Source organism: Henckelia pumila, chromosome 2 (assembly GCF_033568475.1).
Source record: "Henckelia pumila isolate YLH828 chromosome 2, ASM3356847v2, whole genome shotgun sequence".
Classification (NCBI taxonomy): domain Eukaryota; kingdom Viridiplantae; phylum Streptophyta; class Magnoliopsida; order Lamiales; family Gesneriaceae; genus Henckelia; species Henckelia pumila.
Genome location: NC_133121.1, coordinates 8,276,064 through 8,297,652, shown reverse-complemented (window position 1 = coordinate 8,297,652; position 21,589 = coordinate 8,276,064). Strand labels below are relative to the sequence as shown.

At 31.8% G+C, this 21,589-nt stretch overlaps 2 protein-coding genes across 2 annotated transcripts; one reads left to right on the top strand and one right to left on the bottom strand.

Annotated features, from left to right (window-relative positions):
* The first annotated feature begins 13,738 nt into the window (after window positions 1-13,738).
* Window positions 13,739-15,840, top strand: LOC140882105 (calcium uniporter protein 2, mitochondrial-like). The gene is made up of 2 exons (XM_073287869.1): window positions 13,739-14,404; window positions 15,041-15,840. Exons 1-2 carry the CDS (start codon window positions 13,844-13,846, stop codon window positions 15,527-15,529), a joined length of 1,050 nt encoding a protein of 349 aa, XP_073143970.1. The 5' UTR covers window positions 13,739-13,843; the 3' UTR covers window positions 15,530-15,840.
* Window positions 15,841-20,140: 4,300 nt separating this feature from the next.
* Window positions 20,141-21,384, bottom strand: LOC140883264 (fatty acid elongase 3-like). Its single transcript, XM_073289664.1, has one exon. The coding sequence runs from the start codon at window positions 21,202-21,204 to the stop codon at window positions 20,296-20,298; it is 909 nt and encodes a 302-aa protein (XP_073145765.1). The 5' UTR covers window positions 21,205-21,384; the 3' UTR covers window positions 20,141-20,295.
* Window positions 21,385-21,589: the final 205 nt, after the last annotated feature.

Genomic DNA, 21,589 nt, shown 5'->3' with positions numbered 1-21,589 from the left:
GCAGAACATCTATTTAGGAAACAAGATGTCTTCGCTTGTTGAGGCTATTGGGACTTGCTGCCTAGTTTTGGATAGTGGTTATATTTTGAAATTGGAAAAGACATTTTATGTTCCTGGTTTCTCTAGGAATTTAATTTTTGTTTCAAGACTTGTACCATTCGGTTATCCTTTCAGTTTTTTAATAACTCAATAAATTTATTTTATAAATCCAATCTTGTTGGGAATGGTACAATTATTGATGGTCTTTTCTATCTTTCTTTACAAAATAATACAAATACCACTATGCATATTCAGGAAGGTATTAAAAGATGTGTTATAAATGAAGATTCCTCTATATTATGGCATCGAAGATTGGGACATATCTCCATTGAAAGAGTAAAAAGATTAGTAAAAGATGAAGTACTTAGTACTTTAGATTTTGCTGATTTTGAAACTTGTATGGATTGCATTAAAGGAAAGCAAACCAACAAGTCTAAAAAAGGTGCCAAGAGGAGTACAGACATATTAAAAATCATACATTCAGATATATGTTGTTCAGACATGGACATGCAAAATCCGAAATATTTCATCTCTTTCATTGATGATTACTCACGATACATGTATATCTACTTGCTTCATCATAAAAACGAAGCTTTGGATGCCTTTAAGGTTTTCAAGGCCGAAGTGGAGAAGCAATGTGGAAAACATATTAAATTTGTGAGGACTGATAGAGGTGGAGAATATTATGGTAGATACACCGAGAATGGACAAGCACCTATTCCGTTTGCAAAGTTTCTTCAAGAACATGGGATTTTTGCCCAATATACTATGCCTGGTTCTCCAGACCAAAATGGCGTAGCGGAAAGGAGAAACCGAATATTATTGGACATGGTGCGGAGCATGTTTAGTAGCTCCAAACTTTCTAAATCTTTGTGGACTGAAGCTCTTAAGACAGCTGTGTATATATTAAACCGTGTTCCAACTAAGGCTGTTTCAAAAACTCCATTTGAATTGTTTAAAGGTTGGAAACCGAGTTTGCGACATATACGCATTTGGGGTTGTCCTTCTGAAGTAAGAGTTTACAACCCACAAGAAAAGAAGCTGGACCCAAGAACTATTAGTGGATATTTCATTGGATATGCCGAAAAATCCAAAGGGTACAGATTTTATTGTCCTTCTCATAGCACTAGAATTGTGGAATCAAGAAATGCAAAGTTTCTTGAAAATGACTTGAATAGTGGGAGTGATCCCTTTAATGACATATTTTTTAAAGAAGATCACATTAATGTGTAACCCTCTTATTCAGGTGAAAGAATGATTGTTGTTCACATCCCTCAAGCACAAACGGGTGTTAGACAACCGATCACTGAAGTTCCACAAATCGCTGATGATATTCCAATAGATCAAGTTGTTAATGAGGATCAACAAGAAATTGTTGATCAACCAGTTACTCAAAATAACAACCTAAGGAGATCTACTAGAATAAGAAGGTCGGCGATATCGAGTGATTATATTGTGTATCTACAAGAATCGGATTTTAACATCGGAGCCGAAAATGATCCTGAAACGTTTTCACAAGCCATGAGTTGTAACGAGTCAAAATTATGGTATGATGCTATGAAAGAAGAGATGAATTCTATGGCATTTAATGGAGTCTGGGATCTTGTTCAGTTGCCTGATGGTGTAAAAGTCATTGGATGTAAATGGATTTTCAAAACAAAGAAAGACTCATTGGGCAACATTGAAAGATATAAAGCAAGACTCGTCGCCAAAGGATTCAATCAAAGGGAAGGAATCGATTACAAGGAGACATTTTCTCCTATATCTAAGAAAGATTCTCTCTGTATCATTCTAGTATTAGTTGCACACTTTGACTTGGAATTACAACAAATGGATGTGAAAACAGCATTTCTCAATGGAAATCTAGAGGAAGAGGTTTATATGAAACAACCTGAAGGATTTTTCTCTAGTGGTGGTGAGCAATTGGTTTACAAATTAAAGAAATCTATATATGGATTGAAACAAGTTTCTTGCCAATGGTAGTTAAAATTTCATGATGTTATCTCTTCATTTGGATTCGTCGGGAACATCATGGATAATTGTATAAACCAGAAAGTCAGTGGGAGTAAGATTTGTTTCATTATTCTATATGTGGATGATATATTGCTTGAAACCAATGATATGGGTTTGTTGTATGAGGTGAAACAATTCCTCTCTAAACACTTTGATATGAAGGGTATGGGTGATGCATCTTATGTCATTGGCATTATTATACATAGAGACAGAATTCGAGGAATTCTAGGTCTGTCTCAAGAAACCTATATCAACAAGGTTTTAGAGAGATATCAGTTGAAAAATTGTTCACCAAGTGTAGCTCCCATTGTAAAATGTGACAGGTTCAATTTGAACCAATGCCCAAAGAATGATCTTGAACGGGAACAAATGAAAAACATTCCTTATGCTTCTGCTGTTGGAAGCTTAATGTATGCTCAGGTTTGTACTAGACCTGACATTGCATTTGTTGTTGGGATGTTAGGAAGATATCAGAGTAATCCAGGTTTAGACCACTGGAAAGCTGCAAAGAAAGTGATGAGGTACCTTCAAGGGACCAAAGACTATATGTTTATGTTCAGACGAACTGAGAATTTGGAATTAATTGGCTACTCTGATTCAGACTACGCTGGCTACATTGACTCTCAAAAATCCATTTTAGGATATATTTTCATGCTAGCTAGTGGAGCTGCATCTTGGAGAAGTGCAAAGCAGACATTGACTGCTACTTCCACTATGGAGGCTGAGTTCATATCTTATTTTGAGGCCACCTCACAAGGTGTTTGGTTGAAGAGTTTCATATCGGGGCTTAGAATTTTTGATTCTATATTTAGGCCATTACGGATATATTGTGACAATTCAACTGCTGTCTTTATGGCTAAAAATAACAAAAGTGGTAGTCGAAGTAAACACATCGACATTAAGTATTTAGCCATAAAAGAACGTGTTAAAGATAAAATAGTGGTTATCGAACACATTAGCACTGAATTGATGATTGCCGATTCTTTGACTAAAGACATGCCACCATTGAAATTTAAGGATCATACTGAAAGCATGGGACTTGGTTCCTATATGTAAATTTGTTGTAAAAACAAATTAATGAAACTCTGTTGAGATATTTTCTCATATTTGTTGTGTACACATTCATTGATTTGAGAAAAATATCAATAACGTTGGACCTCGAATAAACATACAGTAAAAGTTTATTCATAAAGCTTGAGAGACATAATACATTGTGATACATGAAAGATAATACTCGCTTATCAGAGGACTTATTGTCATGATTCATGTATTTTGTTTTCTTATATATATTGGCTTGTATGTGCCAAGTTCCTGTAAGAAAATATGGCACATAATTAAACGAGATATCTTCGATGACGGAAGCGGTGACGATCAATGCCGACATACTTGAACACTGTGCATATGGTGTCTCACATTCAGAAAAGTGAGACACGCAAAGCACACTTAGTTTGAATCTCGTGCTCCCGAACACTCATTGATGGTATGAGAATTTGCCTATAAATACCGAGGCTCTTGAGGTCCCTAAACACACAACTCATAACAACACAAATACACCATCTACGAGAGAGTTGGAGTGTTTAGAAGGCTTCAACTGGAGAGGAAAGCAGCACACTTACAAATTATTCCGATCAGACCGATCGAGGCCGCTTCCACCTCCCGACATGGCAGCTAGCGTGCTCTGGCATGAATTGAGTTGATTCATCCCACTTTCTAGATGCTTGGAGAACACGGCCACCCGCGGTCTCCGACGTGAGTGTGACAGCAGGCTCTGGCGATAATGGCGTCGTCGTAGGTTATAAGTTCGAAACAATTCGCATTGGAGGAAGTCGACGAATCCCAGGGCCTAACAGCACAACTTGTCCGATATGTTTGGAAGAATACAATCCAGCGGAGACCATGAAATTAAGCATTGTTAAGTGTGGGCATTGCTTCCACGAGAGCTGCGTAGACACATGGATGAGGAATCACGGTTCTTGGCCTTGAACGTACGTACATGTTATCTCACATTTTTTCTGTTCTTTCGTTTGTAATAAATGATACTTTTTTTTTTTACACTATTAAATAATCAGCATTTTTAATTTTTATTGCTTACTACTCATTTTTCTTATTTTATAATACTTCAGCATCTCATTATTTAAAAAATTAAAATAAAAATGATAGATGTACACCTTAGAGCATGTTTGATACGAGGGAATGAGGTGGGAATCGAACGAGCATTCTCATCTGATTCCCTATAGTACCCATGTTTGGTTTGGCATTGGAATGGAAATGCTCATTCCCATCGGAATGACTATTCTCATGTTATTTAAAATAATTTCATTACATTTTTTATTCATTTCGTTGGAATGGAATAAAACAACCATTTCATTCTCAATTTCATTCCATTCCAAAGTTAATTATATTCCTACTTTATTCTTTTTCAACGAACCAACCATGACCTTAGTGTACACTTTGGCTTACATTTTTCTTTGTTAATTACAAAACTTTTCTTGACCAACGAGATATTTATTTCTTATCATGAGTAGTTTTGTATTTAATGAAGAGATTGTAAATTAAGTGTACACTACAAGATGTACATATAGTATTTTTTCTTTCTAATTTAGTTACTCATTATAAATTGGTGATGATAAAATAGGCATCCACACAAAATAAAATCCAAAATTGAATTTGCCCCGAAGCTGATAGATAGAAATTAATTACATCACTTAATTAAGTTCTACTTTTTAAGATATCAACATACAAACAACAGGAGTGTTTTTCCAACAGTACCTAAGTCATTTTTTAGATGTTTTACTCGAATATACTAACATCAGCAATATAATATTTTATCTGCATATCATTGTCATTGTGCTTCACTCATTGAAGAATATATCCATTGTTGCTTTTTCATATGAAGAGATTTTACATAAATAAAGTGATTATATAGAGAAATGCATTCTGCATGCACAACCATGCAGCAGCCTGGCAACTTATAAAGATAGAATAAGAGCATAAGAAGAAACAATATTATTTTTGGTCATGTAATTTTGTCAGTTTATGAGTTTGGTTTTCCATGTTTTCAATTTTCAATTTTAATTCTGTATCTTACGATTTTTTTGTAATTTTGGTATTTTTCTATTGGGAATACTGATGTAGCACAGTAAACTCCACATCATTATTAATATTACATCGGTATCACATCAATGTCACGTTAGAAAAAAAAAAAAAAAAAAAAGACAAAAATTGCACACACACGAAAAAAAACATAACGAATTAAAACTAAAATCTCACAACACAGAGTATCGAAATTACAAATAGACAAACATATATACAAAATCGCAAAACTCAATTTTTCCGATGGAAAAATATATTTATATTTGAAATGCATGTTATCTTGTAAATACAATTTGCGTCCCACGACAAATTAATAAGGAAAAATTACAATTTTAGTTATGTTAATTCGCTTGATTTTTTTTTTTAGTTTTATATCTTTTGAAAGTTTGGTCTTAATAATTAGTCAAGTAACGTGATTTTTTTTTTTGGGGTTTTGGTCTTTTTTCAATCGGAATTCACTAAATTAAATTAATCGAATATTATTTATTTGACGTTAATGTTTTACTATTAGACTCTTGTAGTTAGAATTAAGCTCATATTATACATATTAAAATATACCTAATTAAAATTAAACAAAACGACATGTTTTTCCTCCGATTTGTGAATATATTGGGTGTCGTTTTTTTTATTATTTCTGCGTAATGTATTTTAATTTTTATAACATATGATTAATTCTTATCAAATGATTCATATAAAAAAGTATCGGTGTCAAATAAGCAATATTCGATTCATTTAGTAACTTATGGACCAACTTACAGGATTACAATTTTTCCAATTAATAATGATGGAGACATATACAATGAGAAGGTACAATATATGCGATATCACTTATAAGAATCAATTCACTTTCAACATATAGACGTGTCACGTGCGTACGAGGTTAATGGAACAAATTCTGGGATCAATCATGTTTCATATAATTCACTCTTTTAGATCAATCACTTATAAGAATCAATTCACTTTCAACATATAGACATATCGAATCGATCGATTTGCTGCGCACCATGGATCGGAGTCTAAAGTTCTTATCAATAATCCAAGTCCGGATAGAGTCGTATACTAAAGTGAGATCATATAATTCACTCTTTTAGATCAGTAACGGGTTCTTTGGAATTCGAACAACATCCTTTTAAAATCGAGCAAACACCTTAGCACGTATTTAAATCTATCGGACAGGTGCTTAGAGGAAACAATCCAACGTTAAATAATCGATTATTAGAAAAAAATATATATATATATTCTTTCCGTTAACCTATTGAATCGCTTATTGGAAAAAATAAATACTTTTCATTCGAGGTGATTACGATGCGATTTTGCGATTTTTTCTTTTAAAAAAACGAATTGCCCTTTGCGGGTCGGTTATATTTTATTTTTTCGATTAAGGTTTTACATATAAAATTGGTTTCACAGTTTTGAGCCGCTGCGGTCGGTTTGTTGTTTTTTTTGGAATGATAAGTTGAATGAAAAAAATACTCTAATTATTTAAAACAATAATAGAATAAAATAAAATAATAAATAGCGTATTTAAAGATAAAATACCATCCAAATAGGACAAAATATAATTAGATAAAATTAAAAAATCAAGCATCAAAATAATGTTGAAATAGATATTTACGTCAAAAAAATGTTGAAATAGATAAAATAGGATGTTTTAACTTTCATTTTTAGTCATGATTAATTGATTATAAAACCACTTTAAAAAATATTTATAGTATTAAGAAAGAAAAAAAGAGAAAGTATGTATCAAAAGAAGGTTGCGAGAGAAAGTGACTGAGTGTAAGAGAATATATTAAGGTACAGTTAATAACATTATTTATAACAACAAAATATACAAGAAAAAGCGGCGCGATGCGTGCGGTTTTGGGTAAAAAAAAATTTTAAAAAAAATCGCATCGTAGAAGCGGTGCGGTTTCATTTTAAAAAAAACGGTGGTTATTTATTTAAAAAATGAAAAAAAAACATGTAGTGCGGTGCGGTATGATCAGTTCGGACGGTTATTGAAAAATTTTGATCAGTTCTACTTTTTATTCTATTAAAATCAAAATTTGAACAATTAATATATATATATATGTATGTATGTATGTATGCGAACTCATATTTGTTGTTTAGAATTTTCCCTAAATTATAGCATTTATAAGACAAATATATCATGTAAATTAAGACTTAAGAGCGAGAGTGCGTGGGAGAAAGAAAATTTTGAAATAGTTAAGCATAGAATATAGTTAGGCATAGAATATTTCGAATATTGATCAATGGAATTTAATGTGGAAACAACATTAAGAATAATATAATAATTTCAACCGATTAATTAAAAATATACAACATTTAGATAATATAATAATTGGAACATATTTTTAAATAAAATATACGACATTAAGAATAATATAATAATTGGAATAGATTAAATCCAACTTTTATGCTCTTGCATAGTAGATTTACTGCCTTCTAAAATATAAAGTTGAATAAATCTATCGCCACACCATTGATTGAGCCATCAATGTTTGAAGTTAATTTTTAATATATCACTAGACTAATTTATTTTAAAAAATTCCGAATTTTTATGATATTGTGAGGAAGTTCGGGATAAAAAAATATTATACATAGGATAGGTTCAACCCGTGATTGAGTCATATTGGATGTGTGCCGATTTTTTGTGAAACAGTCTAATAGATCTTTATTCATTATATAAGTTGATATTGACCATACTCATATTTATAATAAAAAGTAATATTTTATCATAAAAAGTCGTATGTTTTCATGGATAACTCAAATAAGAAACTCATTTTATCAATTAACTCATGAAACCGTCTTACAAGAGTTTTTTTTTTTTTTTTTTGACATTGGATATATGGATTTGGGAGAGTAACTCAATACCAAATTGAATTGGGTTGGAACCAAATGTCAATCAATATATATAAAATGTCAATCAATTAATTATATATATATATGTATATGAGTTTTGTTATGCTGTCCAACAACTATGCCCAATTTCGTGCTCACCATGTACAAGTCAACTCACCTATTGTACTGGTCAACTCAGTTATTATACATGGTGGGCACGGAGTTGGGCATAGTTGTTGGGCAGCATAATAAAACTCTATATATATATATATATAGAGTTTTGATCACATGGGCAACCACCATGGGCAACTACGTGATCAACAGCTGACGTGACACCTTGAACATCCAATGAGTGATTGTCATGTAAGTTGTTGCTCACGTAGTTGCTCATGGTGGTTGCCCATGTGATCAAAACTCTATATATATATATATATATATATATATATATATATATATATAAAGACACACACGGAGGGATTATATAATATAGAGGGATGCTTATCGTATAATATCAATTTGTAAGAGGTCCAATGTAATCTGATCCGATCGAATCCAGTCAAATCTGTTTTGTTATGAACCAATCTAGCATCGATCTTGGATCAAAATTCAGTTGCTTGAAAATGGATCGGTTTATATATATATATATATATTATCAGTTTTATTATGCTATCCACCAACCGTGCCCACCATTGAAGTGTCACTCAACTATTGGATGTACAATTCATCACGTCCAATAGGTGAGTATCAGCACAATGGTAGGCACATTGGGTAGGCACAGTGAGTGGACAATATAACAAAATTATATATATATATATATATATATATATAAATAATTTTGTTCCCCTGCACACCAGTGTGCAGAGATTTTATGTACATCCTGTGATGTTCGCGAGAACATCTGAGATGTTCCCGCGAACATCTGATTTTTTTTTCAGATGTTCGCGCGAACATCACGCGGTGCACACAAAATTCCTGCACACTGGTATGCAGTGGATCATGACTATATATATATGTATTTGTATGTGTGTGTTGTGTGTGTCTAACAAAACGGATTTGGCAGTTTCGACCAGACCAGATTAAACTGGACCTATTACAGATTGATATTGTACGATAAGCATCTCTCTATATTATATATTCCCCCCGTCTCAATTATATAGGTCACATTTTCTTTTTTGTTTGTCTCAAATATATAGACATATACCATATTTAATAATATTTTTGTACACTTCTTTACTAATAATATACATCTATTAACTACGCTTTGAAAATTATACAATCATTTTTGAATATATTGAATATGATAAAATAGGAAGTTTGTACGAAATTCGTTTTCTCAATCATTTTTCTTAATCATGTGTTTTAAAAAAAACAGAACTATATAATCGAGACTGAGATAGAAGTATATTTAACGCAAGGATTTGGTAGATTTGTTTATTAAAAAATGGAAGAAAATTCTTTTAGTGTGCGGGTCAAATCCCCATTTATACGCCCCGAACTTCTTTCAACAGCAAAAGAATCCAAATAGTGAATGATAATTATAATAAAAAATAATAAAACCCATTTAAATACAACGGATTTCGTTCGGGTTTCGGATATATTTCGCCCCAATTGTGATGTGGCGACACGATTACGTTTACCCATTAATCGGACAACTTTTGCGACAACTGTCGAGTCAAAGCCTCTTTATTTAGATTGTGTTTTGGAAAGCTTTTACTTATTTAAAAGTGATTTTAATAGAAATTATTTTGAATTTGGTGAAAAACTAAAGTATGAAGTATTTGAAAATAGAAGGTGAAAGCTAATATAAGCTAAAATTTAGTGTTTGAATAATAATTGCGTTCAAGCTTAATTTTTTAACTAAATATCAATCAAACCCTCATTTGATTATTTAATTTTTGATACTCACGCTATAAAAAGTGAATTTATATATTATTATAACATTATGAATTTTATATCAAAAATATTTTATTTTTTATAATATGAATACTTGAAAAAATATATAAGATTAATAAAAATAAAAATATAAAAAATGGCAAAATTTGAATAAATATACAAGATATGTACAAAAAATTATAAAAATGCAATATTTATATATTTATTTAAATAAATGCTTGTAATAATAATGTAAAATTTTAAAATATATTTTTTTTTTTAAAATGCTTGTAATAATATATTAATAATGTAAAATTAAATAATATTTTTTTTAAAACGCTTGTAATAATAATGTAAAATGAAAATATATATATTTTTTAAAATAAAATCATACGTAATATGATAAGTTTATTAAGGGTATAAATGTCAACTTGTAATTTTATATTTTAAACAAAAAAACAGAAGTCAAAAAAATATCAAATTTTACTTTTTTATTTTGAGTAAAAGTTGTAGAAACTAAAGCAGAATAAAAAATTTACAAACACTCAAATACATTTCTATGTTGCTAGAAGCTAAAAAGTACTTTGTAGAAGTTCTACCAAACACTCCTTATTTATTAAGACTAAAATAGTTTAATTTGTATTTTTTGACTTACGTTTAAGTCTTGAGTAGGAGGAATAATATAATAATTAGAACATATATATCATGTAATTAAGACTTAAGAGCAAGAGTGCGTGGGTGAAAGAAAATTTTGAAATAGTTATGCATAGAATATTTCGAATATTGATTGGAACTTAATGTGGATACAACACTAAGAATAATATAATAATTAGAACAGATTAATTAAAATATACAACATTTAGATAATATAATAATTGGAACATATTTTTAAATAAAATATACAACATTAAGAATAATATAATTATTGGAATAGTTTAAATCCAACTTGAAAGGCTCTTGCATAGTAGATAAGTGATAACTGCCTTCTAATGTATAAAGTTGAATAAATATATCGCCGCACCATTGATTTAGCCATCAATGTGAATATTGAGTTGCCGTCCAAAAAAAATTGTTAATATTGAGTTTGAAATTAATTTTTAATATATCACTGGACTAATTTATTTTTAAAAAAATCCGAATTTTATGATATTGTGAGGAAGTTCGGCGGATAAAAAAAAATTATAGATAGGATAGGTTCAACCCTTAATTGAGTCATATTGGATATGCGCAATTTTTTTTGAAACGGTCTCACGAATATTTATTCATGAGATAAGTTAACCTTACTTATATTTATAATATGAAGTAATACTTTGCTATAAAAAGTCATATGTTTTCATGATTAACCCAAATAAGAGATTCGTTTCATCAAATTAACCCGTTAAACCGTCTCAAAAGAATTTTTTTTTTTGACATTGGATATGAATTTGGGAGAGTAACTCAAACACGGAGGGAGTATATAATATAGAGGGATGCTTATCGTATAATATCAATCTGTAATAGGTCTAATTTAATTTGATCCGATCGAAACCAATCAAACCCGTTTTGTTATGAACCAATCTAGCATCGATCTTGGATCAAAATTTAGTTGCTTGAAAATGGATATGTTTATATATATATATATATATATATATATATATATATATATATGACAGTGTTGATATGTTGCCCACCAACCATGCCCACTGTTGAGGTGTCATTCAACTATTGGATGTACAATCATCACATCGAATAGGTGAGTGTCACCTCAATGGTGGGCACATTAGGTAGGCACAGTGGGTGAGCTGGATAACAAAATTGAATATATATATATATACACATATAACAAAATGAATTTGACTGGTTTCGACCGGACACAGATTGATATTGTGCAATAAACATTCCTATATATTCTATACTCTCTCCGTCCCAATTATATAGGTCACGTTTTTTTTTTCCAAATATATAGACATATATCATATTTAATAATTTTTTTTTACATTTATTTACTAATATACATCTATTAAGAGGGTGTTTGGTTAAACTTATTAAAAAGATCTTATAAGCACTTAGATCTTAAAAGATGTTTTACGAGCTTATAAGCTGTTATAACTTATTTTAAAAATAAGTTGTTAAAGTGTTTGAGTAAACTTATTTTAAATAACTTAAAGATGCTGATGTGTTTGGTATTATAAAATATTTTTATTGTCAAAATTACCAAAAAGGATATAATTGTATGAAAATAATATTTCGAGTTATACATATATGAAAATAATTTTAGAATAAACTTATATTAAAAAATAAAATTGTTTTAATATTTAATATTAGAAAAATTTATGTGATTTGTAATTTTTTAAAATAATATTTAATATTTAATGGGTGGAGGATAAGATGGAGATTTATTAAAATATTCAAGGATATTTTAGAAAATTAAAATATTAAAATAAGATCTTTTTGAAAAAAATATATCTCCCTTACTTTTTTAAAAACAACTTATAAGCTGTCAAACAGCTTATTTTGACAGCTTATAAGGTGTTTTTAAAAAATATTTATCAAACATATTTTTAGAGCTTAAAAGCTCTAAAAAAGCTTATAAGCTGTTTGAAAGAACTTTTAAACTCTTCCAAACACCCTCTAAGTATACCTTAAAATTGTGAAATCATTTTTTAAATATATTAAATAGGAATAAAATAGAAATTTTGTACAAAATTTGTTTTCTCAATGAATTTTTTTAATGTGTGTGAAAAAGAAAAGTAGAACTATATAATCCAGACGGAGATAGTAGTATAATTAACCCAAAGAATTTTGTAGATTTGTTTATAAAAAAAATGGAAGAAAATTGGTTGAGTGTGCGGGTCAAATCCCCATTTATACGCCCCGAACTTCTTGCAACAGCAAATGAATCCAAGGTGAATGATAATATAATAAAGAATAATAAAGCCCATTTAAATACAACGGATTTGGTTCGGGTTTCGGATATGCTTCGCCCCAATTGTGATGTGGCGACACGGTTACGTTTACCCATTAATCGGACAACTTTTGCGACAACTGTTGAGTCAAAGCCTGTCCACTTATTCCGGGTTGTTAATAAATGATCCAGCCACGTCATCTCCAGGGAGTGATCCTCTGTGCGCCGTCCCATTTTATTACATTTGGCGCCGTCCTCTATAGTTACTTCTCACAATTAACACGTGTAAAGCGTATTTAAATTTCGGCGGCCAGGATCGTCTTTTCCAGGTCATCTACGGTCATTGGATCGCTTCGATTTTAGCCAACAACGTGGAAGGTGCTGTTTTTCAGCTGACTATTTATTAAGATTAAAATAGTTTAATTTGTTTTTTTTGACTTACGTTCAAGTATTGAATAGGAGGCCGTGATGTATTTGAATTTGAATGTAGAGTTTAAAATTTTATTAAATACAAAAACATAATTGAAACGGATAAGATATAAAATTTCGGTTATGTGCATTTTTATTTCATGTGTAGACAAATTTTACGTTACGGTTAATCAATAATTTAAGATTTATGTATTTTTATAGCACGGGAAACGTAACATATATAGTAGATTAATTAAGTTAAAAAAATAAATCTTGTATTTATGGAAATGAGGCATTATTTTGGAATAAAGATACATGATGTGGTGCAATTTTATGGTAAAGATTTGGACAAGAGTGAATAATGTTAAACGAATGAATGTTACCAATTTTATGCGAATATTCGGCTACGTATAGGGCTTCGCATGTAGCAACTAATTTCTCATTTTTTTAAAACCACTCGTTTTTATATATATTTATTTATAAATTCTCCTCTAAAAAAGTAATTAAATTACGATTATTCCTGATAATATCATAATACTACTAAATTTATATTTTTCTTGGTAAAAAAAAAATACAATTAAATTATTTATTGTAGGAGTAGCTATATATATAGCAATAAATCTATTCCAGGCAAACAGCAAGCCATTGTTGAAGCTATTCAAACGCAGCAGCAAACCCCTTCTACGATCATCAATGGCGTTCAAGAAATCATTAATCCAACGCCTTTTCAACGTTTCAAGAATCACCAGACCGGCCTCGGCGAATGGCCGGATTTCTTCGCCGCAGACGGCGGCGCTCAATCTTCACGAAACGCCGAACAAACTGGCCCATGATCCGGGAGATAACGGAGTTTTCAGGCGCTACTTTTACTCCCACTCGGCGGCTGCTTCTCCGCCGGCAATACGGCTCTTCCCCGCAGGGGAGAAGCTCCTGGAGAAGATTCGGGGGATTGATGTCGCGAGAGAAAGGATCAGGCTGGATGACCTACGGCCGCCGGTGGCGGAGGAGATGGAGGAGCAGCCGGGGGAGATGACGGTGGAGGATGCTAGGAAGATTCTTCTGCTGTCGCAGCTGGAGATGGTGAAGTCGAGGCTGCGGCAGATTGAGAAGAGCTGTGTTTCTTATTCGGAATTCTTGCAGATTTGTGTTGAGGAAGCATCGAATGAGGAACAGGGGATTGAGTTTTCTAAATTGTTGGATAAATCTGGGGCTGTTATTGTTCTTGGAAACACAGTGTTCCTCAGGCCTCAACAGGTTGGTTTCTCCTTATTTTTCATGCAAAAATCTCTGCTTGATGTTGGATTTTCTTCATCTTCCATGATTTAGTCTGGGCACAGAGTAATGGGTTTGGATTACAAAATTTTAGTTCTTGATTATTCGATATTTTTTAAAAAGAAATTTCATTTTATTAAGTACTGATAAGAATTTTTTTGATTGTGTGTGATGTGTTTGTTCTACAGGAAAACGAAACAAATGTTTCGCATCCAGAATTTGTGAATCCGCACCTTATTGCTTTGGCTTTATCACGAATCCAAAGTCCCTTCAAAAAAAGACATACTTTATGCAAATATACCAATTTATACGTATATTTCAGGGGAAAATATATGTTTTTAACCAAATTATACATCAAATTTTGATTTTTTTTTGTTGATTTAGGTCGGAGTTTGTAGTGACCTGATGGGAACGATTTTCCTCAACCACTTTTTTTTTTACTTATTCTTAAAAGTATTGGGTGAGATGGGAGTGAGAGTGAGAGAAGTCAAGAAGAACTGAAAAAATTTCGCGTGTGTTTTGTGTATAATCTTGATTCTAAACATGTAATCAGATGCAGATTCAATACTTGTAAATGCTTAAAAATGGCCATACAAGTAAAATTTCATTTGATTACAGGTGATGAAAGCCATCCAAGGCCTAATCCCTCTGCCCTCATTCCACAGTGCCCCCAATGATCCAACAATGCTCAAAGAATTTCAAGAAATGGAGCAGCAGAAATCAGCCATCGACAAGAAAGCAGAGTCCCTCGCCAAACGCGAGCTCTGGTGCGGGTTGGGCTTTCTGGTCGTCCAAACAGCAGCATTCATGAGGCTAACATTCTGGGAACTCACGTGGGATGTAATGGAACCTATATGCTTTTATGTTACGTCCATGTATTTCATGTCCGGTTACGCCTTCTTCCTAAGAACATCCAAGGAGCCCTCTTTCGAAGGGTTCTTCCAGAGCCGGTTTGACACGAAGCAGAAGCGTTTGATGAAGTTGCGGAATTTCGATTTGGAGAGGTATGATGAGCTGAAGAAAGCTTGTCGTTCCGATTCGTTTGCACCCCTGGAAAGAGGTGTGTCGCGTTCATGGATTCTTGATCATCCTCGGAGAACATTATAACATCTGATTTAACATGGACTTTGAGACTCTTTTTTTAAAAAAAACCTTGTTAGAGATGTAGTTTCTTGGCGGCTCATTTTGTACCATACAATTTTTTGAGGCCATTTGGCATTTGCATCGCATTTATTTTACTGTACCATTCTCTTGAAGTTGTAGATAACATATATATACTCGATCTCCTTTCGCAGATGCAAGAATACAAAAGCAGATGCGAAATATGAGATTATATCATTAAAGGAGATGTTGTAAAAGTGTAGAGAATTATGTGATATAGTTTGTATTGAAAGATTGCAGAAGAAATGCAAAACAAAATTTCCAGAACAAGATTCATTCCTTCAATTCAAGAGTTATCTTCATTATTTCATAAATATATATATATATATATATATATATATATATATATATATATATGAAATGAAGTTACACACGGATGCATATTACTTTTGAATGTGTGAACCTTTTTATTGTACCTAACTACATACAACTTATTTTATAAAGATTTGAGCCTTAGAAAAACCGGTTCGGTACATTATGTGACACCAAAAATTTCGTCCACGTTTCGGTTGCATCAATGGAGATTTCAAGTATCCCCTAAAATTTAATTTGGAACAAAATTCAACAGACAATAAGGCGCACATGTTTAACAATTATCCACGTTTTGGCTGTATCAGCATGAGAGGTCAATTCTTCCTTGAAAGTGAAACCAATTTCAAAGCTTTCCTGGAATTTGTTTCCAATGAACATTGTGCACGTGTTTCAAATACGGGTGCAAATGGACTATAAAGAGATCTTGTCTAAAACTTGACATCAAGGTAATATTTAGTGGACAATAAAAATTCCATCCATCCTCTTGGTTTTCCAACTAGTTTGGATATGTTGATTAATTCGATATGTTGTATACCTATTGCGAGCATCTAAATGAGCCCTGTTGATATGATATTCACCTATTAGATTTTATTAAATAAATGTACAATTCAATAAGTGGGTATTCCCTCAAGATGGTACTATCGACATTGATTTTATGAAAAATATATAGCCGTATCACTTAGTCTTAAATTATATTTATAAACCCGCTTACTAAATTCTTTGTTTTGTTTTTACCAACACGGCAACACGCTAAGAAAAACAATTTGGGTTTGGCTGATATTGAGTTTGGGCTGGACCATATCCCAATCAAATGCTCGTTGGATTAATTTCTTTAAAAATATAATAGATCAATTACCCATTTAAATTCGAGTTTAAAATATATTGATATATATGCAATATAATTCTTTTTAATTTTAATCTTCTTCGTTTTTTTTAATTAATGATCTTATCATTTTCATAAAAAAATAATAATTCTTTTTTAAAATGAAAAACATTTAATTCTACGTGAAGAATAATGCATGAAATTAGATAGGATCCAGATATTTATATCATATTCCCACATTTATATTTTTGTTTATCATATCTCCTCACCCATCATTTCAATTTTGGAAATCGGTAATTTCATTTTAATTTTGAATAGGTATTTTGTGAGAACTCTGATAATATTTACAATAAACAACAATAATTTTGACTTAAAAATAATAATTTTTTATTAATAACCCAAATAGAATATATGTATCATAAAATGACTTATGAGACTTCTCACGTGAGTTTTGTTGTGTTTAGTTTTTTTTATTAGAAAAAAAAATACTTTTTTCTCTTTTTTTTTTTTTTACGGATCACACACATCCCGTGTAAACCCCGCCAATATCTATACCATTTAAACCATTTAGTTGTGTGTTGGAATTTGAAAAAGCCCTGCCATTTTTATTCTCAATTTTCTCATTTCAACCTTCCCCTCTCTCTCAAATTTTTAATCGACAAACCAGATACACAAGTTATTTAATTCTTAACATAGTTATAAATATTATAGATTTTTGTTTTTGTTTTGTTCTACTTAAATTAATTATATATGATGAAAAAATGTTAATGAAAAATAATTATATATACGTATATGCTCAAGCTGTCATGCAACTCGTGTGTTGGAGGCTGGTATTAATTAAAAGAGAGAACTTAAAGAGTTTGTGAATTGTGGGAATAGTGAACTTTTTTGTTTGATCTAAAATACTCATTACTTTTGTATGAAAAGATTTCAAATATATAGATTTCGATTATATTTCATTGTTAATCATACATATAAGAATAGAACAAACCCTAAATTATGCACTATTTGTTTACACACTAGTTATATAAAGATTGTATCTATATCTATGGATTGAATTTTAAGAACCATAAAATTTGGAAGGTTCTAACCGTGATGCTTTCATTTCTTAAGCTCTTAGCCATGTGAAGTTCTTTTGAGGCTGCTCAAGTAGGATAAATTTTGTTTTTATCAGTGCCAAACAGTTGCATCTGCTCGTGTTTGTCTCCTTCTAGGAACTAGCTAGCCTTAGTTCAGTAGAAGTATTTTCTCTTAGGTCAGGCTTTGGTTTTGTCCATTGATGTAGTAACCTTTTTATTGTTTAGTTTTACTCAGATTGTAGTCCTTCAATTTTTGGGATTATTTTAATATCTCTTTTTTCCTTTGGTTTTGTTGTAATTTTAGATGGACCTCTGGATCAGTCGACCTTGTACAATACTATTTTTTTAATTTATAGTACTGAACTATCGTCCTTGAAAAAAAAAATTATTTGGCTAAAAAATTATTATATGTAAGCATGCATCGTGTGCTTAAAATCTCTAGTATATATAAATTAACCAACCAACTTACACGGAAATAAATAAATAATAGATTGCATCTCAATTTATCTAAGGAACGAAAAAACAAGCAAAAAATACAGTGATTAACTTACCAATAACCACCACACATTCTTGGAAGGAGATCAGGTTAATGATTTGATTTCAATGGCAAAAACATTATGTTAAAATATATTTATTCAACCACATGAAGCCAAATAATTATTGTGGAAAATGAAAGGATCTTTGGTGGATATTCGTGACGCACGCGCTCAACTTTATATTTTTATTTTAATATTAATATATTATATATGATGGAAAATGTGACAAAATAGATGTTTTTATCTCTAGTGATCTACAAATCCGAATAAATTATTTTTTCTTTGTTTTTTTCCCATTTTAAATTGCAAGTGGTAATATGTTAATTAATGGTTTTGTATTTTTTTCGAGTTGTTTATAATTTTCCATCAACTATCGTAATCAATCTATAATTTTTTAAAAAAGAAAAAGAATTACGGCAACAATAGATATAGGTATTAGAGGCTAGAGCCAATCATGTTTCTCTTATTTATATATACATATATGTATATATATGTTTTTTTAAAAAATTTGAAAACGCCACCGAAGACTAATGTGATCAGAAATCAGAATCCGAATCAAACCTTGGTCGGATATTAATTGAAAATCATAATTAATCTTAAATCTTTTGGCATATATAGAAACTTAATTTATTGATTAAACTAACTCATTTTAAAAGAATTTTGAAAGTAAAAAATAAATATAGATTTAATCCTTGCTATTTATTTTTTCTATTTATTAGTCGTATGAAGGATCTTTCGCGGTTTAGTCGACAATTAATTATTCAACTGTTTGTTTTCAAATTCCAATATCTGTAGACACTGAAATCCATATTGAACAACGTTAACTATGAGGAAATTTGTGTTCCCCGAGTGTAATTAAGTTTCGTCGGAAAGTGTCACGTTCTCGGAATCTTGATCTTAATTTTATCCACTTCAAATGGACTAATTTATAATAAAAAATTTCAGATAAACATAAAGAAAATTGTTTTTTCTTTGAAATATAGTTATTATAGATATTTTCAAGATTTATCATAATCCATCAACACAAAATTCTTTGAAATAATCTCACAGTTCAATTTCATAAGATGGAAAATGATTTCTTATTTGACCTGATTTATTGAAACGTAATTTTTTTTGGTGTTCCAAAGTTATTTGCTTATAGAGTAAAATATAATACCAAAAAAAAAAACATAAAAAGGGGTTCCAGTGGTGATTCCCATCAGGTCCAAAACTTGGATTATGAAGAAGCAGACAATTCTGACTTCAAAATCAATCAAAAGAAATATAAGAATCTAATTCATTCTTGCTTTCTTGCTAAGAAACTCAGTCAGCCGATAAATTTTAATTTTAATTTTTTTTTTAAAAAACTAATTTTATGTTTAGTTTGATATTCTTATACTAATCAACTTTGATAGAATTTTTATATAAAGACAAAAAATATATTTAATTTATTTTTGAGATAAAAAGCATATTATTGGAAATTAAAATTTTTATCTCACATGTCATCAGAAAATTATTTTTCAAAAAATCAAAATCATATTAATTAAATAATCTACATAATCTTTAGTTTTAAAAAATCAGTAATATCTTTGCACAGAAAATATTCTGTATATCTATATACATATAGCCAAGAAGACATATAAAAAATATACTATATATATATACCTTAAGATATATCATAAATCCAATATATTTTTTATTTTAATTAAACAAAATCAGAATGTTGTGAATAAATTTGTTACATAATAAAGTAATAAAAGCTTGCATTCAATATGTTTCCAATTTCAGGATCACTAGTACATTATACATAAACAACGGTTTAGCCCAAAGAAGAAAAAGGTCGCTTTGACGATTTTACCCCGAAATCATTTAAACTTAATTTACATGATATTATGAATAGTTTATTCTAATAACAATGTACCTACATCCCAAAGTTTTAGGGATAAAAATGGAAAATAAAAAAAAATAAAAAAATCTCAGACCTCAAATATCACGGCCTTTGATTAGCTCCAGCTTTTCTGCCTTCTCCACGGCGGCGCTTCGGTGGTCGCCGCCATTGCCGCCGCGGACCTTCTTTCCCCGACAATGCATTTTAACGTAGAAATTCAAGAAAAGAAACAGAATGGCTCCATTTAGGACAGAATTGAAGATCCAGGCCCCAATCCCATTGCATCCCCCTTTGATTATGTGCAAAAGGAGAACCCCAAAATGGCAGACCACATTGCAGCTGAGCAGCACCATCTGGCAATTCACCACGAACGGGAAACACGCGCTTCGCAGCCCAATCTCCGTCCAGAATCTGTACCCGTACACGACGGAGTAAACCAGCGTGGTGAGGAGAATGGCGAGCACTTGAAACGATTGCGAGAATTCGAGCCAGAGGAAGGACGTGCAAATTAGAATCGAATTGTTGAAAAGTTTGAACAAGGAAAGCCTCCGCCCCCGGATGATTGCGATCAACGTCCGCAGCGCGTGGAGGAATCGGGAGAGGTAGAAGATGTACGACCAGAAGAACACGCGCCCGGAGGGCCGAGTCCCCAGTGGGAAGCAGAGGAGCCACTGGAATGGGGTGGTGCGCGAACGCCGCCACGACCACCGCGTGTCGCGGATTTCCGCCGCGGAGGAGAGGAATGTACCGGAGAATATGGTGGCGGAGATGAGGGCCATGCAGAGAGAGTGCGCGGCGGGGATGGGGCCCATAGGGAGAGGGCGGCGGTGGCGGAAAAGGAGGAGGAGGAGGAGGTGGATGAAGGCGGAGGCGGCGACGTAAGCGGCGATGGAGGTGAAGAGGAACGACCAGGTGGAGCCCCATGATTGGGTGTGGCTCCACCGGAATCCGACGATCGACGGATGCTCCGAAAGGTAATACCTCAGGCTCTGCAACAACATCATCGGCGGAGGCGGCGTTGACCGGAAAATGAAATCTCGTCGCTGACCGGACGAGATAGGAAGCGGAAACCCCTCCCGGACTCCCAAAATTCTCGTGGTTGATTCTTATAGATTTTGTGTTGGTTGGCCCAACAAAGGAGATGAAAGCAACAATGGCCTTAGGAATTGGAAGACATTTTTTGGTTTATTTATTATTTTTTTTAACGAAATTTATCACTAAGCTGACCGGCAAACGCTATTTTATAATTTTAATATTAAAATATGGACGAAAGAGATGTTTGTGTGCATATATTTATTTATTTATATAAACTCATATATAAATATATATAGGCACATGAATTCATTTATTTTGGCTCTACCAAATATGCACGGATTAAATTCACAAGTT

Excerpts from the sequence above, each read along its gene's own strand:
- LOC140882105 (XM_073287869.1), top strand. The coding sequence starts at position 13,844 with ATGGCGTTCAAGAAATCATTAATCCAACGCCTTTTCAACGTTTCAAGA. Across the intron at positions 14,405-15,040 it reads TGTTCCTCAGGCCTCAACAG|GTGATGAAAGCCATCCAAGG; the intron begins GTTGGTTTCTCC and ends ATTTGATTACAG.
- LOC140883264 (XM_073289664.1), bottom strand. The coding sequence starts at position 21,204 with ATGATGTTGTTGCAGAGCCTGAGGTATTACCTTTCGGAGCATCCGTCG.